Source organism: Trichosurus vulpecula, chromosome 2 (genome assembly GCF_011100635.1).
Source record: "Trichosurus vulpecula isolate mTriVul1 chromosome 2, mTriVul1.pri, whole genome shotgun sequence".
Taxonomy (NCBI): Eukaryota; Metazoa; Chordata; class Mammalia; order Diprotodontia; family Phalangeridae; genus Trichosurus; species Trichosurus vulpecula.
In genome coordinates this window covers 241,649,501-241,653,637 of record NC_050574.1, presented here as the reverse complement: position 1 = coordinate 241,653,637, position 4,137 = coordinate 241,649,501, and the positions used below count along the sequence as shown (strand labels likewise).

The window sequence follows — 4,137 nt, the reverse complement described above, 5'->3', positions numbered from 1 at the left end:
CTCCCTTTTCTTTCCCATTTTCTCTCCTACTTCCTATATGGTAGGTCAAATTACTGTACCTAACTGAGGATGTTATTCCCTCTTTGAGCCAAATCTGATGACAGTAAAGTTCAAATGCTATCTCTCTCCTTCCCCTCTTTCTCTCTACTCTAACAGGGTTTTGTGGCTCTTCATGTGATGTAATTTATCCTTTTCTGCCTCCTCCTTTCCTCTTCTCCTAGTACAATCCTTTTTCACCACTTAGATTTTTAACCATCAAATCAAAGTCAACTTATAATCATACCCTTTGTGTATACCCTTTCTAATTGTCATAATAAAGATACAGTTCTCGAGAGTTACAAGTATCATCTTCCCTGCAGGGATGTAAACAGTTTAACATTATTAAATAACATGTTGGTTTTTTCTTTCCTGTTTACCTTTTTATGCCTCTCTTAAGTCTGGTATTTGAAGATCAAATTTTCTTTTCAGTTCTGGTCTTTTCATGAGGAATGACTGAAAGTCACCTATTTCATTGAATGTCTACCTCCTCCCCTGAAAGATCACATTCAGTTTTACTGGGTAGTTGATCCTTGGTTGTAATCCAAGCTTGTTTGCCTTATGGAATATCATATTTCAGACCCTCTCTTCTTTTAATGTAGAAGATGCAAGGTCCTGCATAACCCTGACTGTGGTTCCATGATATTTAGATTGTTTCTTTCTGGCTGCTTGCAGTATTTTCTCCTTGACCTGCTAACTGGAATTTGGCTACAATATTCCTTGGTGTTTTGAATTTGGGATCTCTTTCAGGAGGTGATTGGTAGATTCTTTCAGAGAATATTTTACCCTCCAGTTCTAGGACCTCAGGGCAGATTTCCTTTATGACTTTTTTCTTTGTAATTTTTTTTATTATAAGTTTGCTTTTAAATCAGCTGATCTCTAAGATGTCTTCCTGGTCTACTAAAAATCCTACAATAAGCTAATAAAAGGTTTTGATGTTTCCTTAAAAATTACCATCTATTGTCAATCTTACAAAAAATTTTAAATGTTAATGTGGTTTATTTAGTTTGGAAAACATTTTAGCATTCTAAACATACAAAAAAATCAACAAAATGTTCCCAAGTATTAGGTACAGAATGTCAATTTCCATTGCTGCATTGTTCCTTTAATTTTTTTTTTTAAAGTTAACATTTTAAAATGACAGCATTTAATGACCACGACCAAAACAACATTTTTAATGCCGGCTGAAACCCTACCCTCTTGCCACATCTAAGAATGGCAGCAGACTGCTATTTCACTATATACAAAATAACAACTTTAAGCTATAGCCATGTATACTTTGGTCCATGGCACCTAATGAAAGATCCAAATTAAATTTTCCTTTCTAAGGTGTCATAATTCCAAATACTTATGAGAAGAATTTGTCTATTATATATAAACATACACACACCATAAATGTACATATATGTGTGTATATATATATATATGCATATATAGTATGTGTGTGAGTATGTGTGTACTTACATGTGGGCATATGTTTATATGGGTGTGTGGAGATACTTACATACCTCTCCCATCCAGATACACAGAGAGAATGCAAGTTTACATCCTGGGATTTTTTTTTTTTTTTTTGCTTTTTGGCAGGGCAATTGGGGTTAAGTGACTTGCCCAAGGTCACGCAGCTAGTACGTGTCAAGTGTCTGAGGCTGGTTTTGAACTCAGGTCCTCCTGACTCCAGGGCCAGTGCTCTACTCACTGCGCCACCTAGCTGCCCAACATCCTGGGATTTCTAACCAATAACCATAATTATTACAGACAAAAGTCTGTAACTTTTAAAAATGTTTTGTTATAGCAACAGCAAAGTGCACTGAGAGGAAAACACTATTTTTTTTTCATTTTAAAAATGTTTGGAATTATGTACAACTTTGATGTAGTTTCAAGGTGCTCATAACATCTATATCTATGACACATCAACTAGGTAAAATGTCTACGGCACCTGTTTCCAATTTTGAAAATTAAATGCTACAAATGCAGTAGACACCATATCAATAAAAGCACTTTACTGTTTCCCCAACTCTATGACATTTATGACAAAAAATATAGTTTTATTCATCATCATCTTCCTCATCTTCTTTTTCTTCCTCTACTACCTTTTTCCAGGAAGTTTTAACTGTTCCCTTTGCACTAGCTAACTTTCCTTTGTAGTTATAATCAGCAACATCCTGTTTATACTTTTCCTTCAGATTTGCTGCCTTATTGTAGTGTGACTGCTTTTCACTATCATCCAGATTATTCCACATCTCACCAAGTTTTTTTATGACATCCCCAATGAATATCCCAGGGTTTGAAGATTTTGTCTTCTGGTGAAATTCTGAACAGAATAGGAAGAAATCAGATGGGGGCCTTTTGGGAGCATTAGGATCCCTGCCCCCTCCTTTAGCTGGTCCATAATCCTTCATCTCCCTAATATACTGCAATTTATCAGCCTTTGTCATTTTGTCAAACTTGGATTTTTCCTTTCCAGACATATTTTTTTCCATCTTCCTGAATACTCTTTTGAAAATTCTGCAAGACAGGAATTTCAGGAATCTTTTTCTTCTGTTCTCATGGAATGTTTGTACAAAGAAGGAATAAGCAGATATTTTGCCTTTTGGTTTCTTTGGATCACCTTTAACCATCTCTAGTGTGTAACTGTATTGTTTGTTAGTCTGTATCCCCTTGGTGATTTCTTGAAAGATGTTGTTCAGTGTCTTTTTTAATCAGGGGTTTCAAGTAGACCAATAGTTCTGAAATTATCTTTCTTGGATCTATTTTCCAGGTCAGTTGTTTTTCCAATGAGATATTTTACATTTTCTTCTATTTTTTCATTCTTTTGATTTTTTTTGGCTCATTCTTGATGTCTCATAGAGTCATTAGCTTCCACTTGAACAGTTCTAATTTTTAACAAATTGTTTTTTTAATTAGCTTTTTTACCTCATTTTCCATTTGGCCAATTTTACTTTTGAAGGAGTTGTTTTCTTCAGTATATTTTTTTTTACCACTTGGACAATTGTATTTTTTAAGGACTTGTTTTCTACAGTCAATTTTTACCCTTCCTTTTCCAAGCTATTGACTCTCTCTTGAATACCTCTAATTTTTCCACCAATTTTTCTTCTACCTCTCTTATTTGACTTTTAAAATCCTTCTTGAGCTATCCCAAGAAGGCTTTTTGGGCTTGAGACCAGTTCATATGCCCATTTGGGATTTAAGATGTGGGTATATTGACAATGTTGTCCTCTTCTGAATTTGTTTTTTGATCTTCCCAGTCCCCACAGTAAAAATCTATGGTCATTGTCCATTTCTGCTTTTTGATCATGATGTTTGCCTATTTCCTGTTTTTTTTTTTAAAGTTCAGCTCTCCTGCTGGAGCACAGGGAGCACTGACCCAAATTTCTTGGACTGGGGGTCACTGTCTTTGTGTGCTGGGACCTCAGATACTGGCAGCTGGAGGCTGGAGTGGTCTGGCAGCTTACCTGGTGCTGAGTTGAGGTCAGCAACACTGAACCTCTCTGACTGGAGCGGGGTCTGGCCTCTGGAGGACAGACAGCTCTTCTGATGCACCAGAAGGTTTGGCTGCTGGAGGACACCTGCCTGCCTGAAGTTGTGCTTCTTGGAGTTGATCTGAAGAACAGGAAATTTTTGGCTGCTGGAGCCTACAAGTTCCCCTGCCTTTCCAAGGCACTGGGGGAGGGGGAGTCTTGATGTTTGGCTTACCTGCCCTACCACCCTGGGGCTCAGGATCTCATTCTGGCTTGCTGAGGTGGGGCTTATTGCTGGCTTACTGAGTTGCCTCCTTTCCCATACTTCTCCCTTTCCACCAGAGTGAGAGGGACCTTTGCCGTTAATCCCCCAAGCTTCCTGCTTTAAAGGATTGCTGCAGAACATCTTTTTGTTTGCTCAGCTGTTCCAGGGTTTTTCCTGGGTGATATTTTCTGAGAAATCAATAAGAAAAAATGAGAATGATTTACTTCTTACTCCACTATCTTGGCTTCTGGAAGTAGAATATTGGCTTGTGGTTTCTTATAGCATCTTATTTCTTGTGTTACAGTGATACTCCATAGCATTCATGTACTGCAATTTATTTCCCAAGTCATGGGAACATCCAATTTTCTTGTTCTGTGC

The 4,137-nt window shown here is 37.3% G+C and overlaps 1 protein-coding gene across 1 annotated transcript; it reads right to left on the bottom strand.

Moving 5' to 3' along the window:
- Positions 1-2,081: 2,081 nt before the first annotated feature.
- LOC118840128 (high mobility group protein B3-like) lies at positions 2,082-2,654 on the bottom strand. Its single transcript, XM_036747637.1, has one exon. The coding sequence runs from the start codon at positions 2,652-2,654 to the stop codon at positions 2,082-2,084; it is 573 nt and encodes a 190-aa protein (XP_036603532.1).
- Positions 2,655-4,137: the final 1,483 nt, after the last annotated feature.

Bases quoted from the DNA above. Each gene is read 5' to 3' on its own strand.
- LOC118840128 (XM_036747637.1), bottom strand. From the start codon at position 2,654: ATGGTTAAAGGTGATCCAAAGAAACCAAAAGGCAAAATATCTGCTTAT.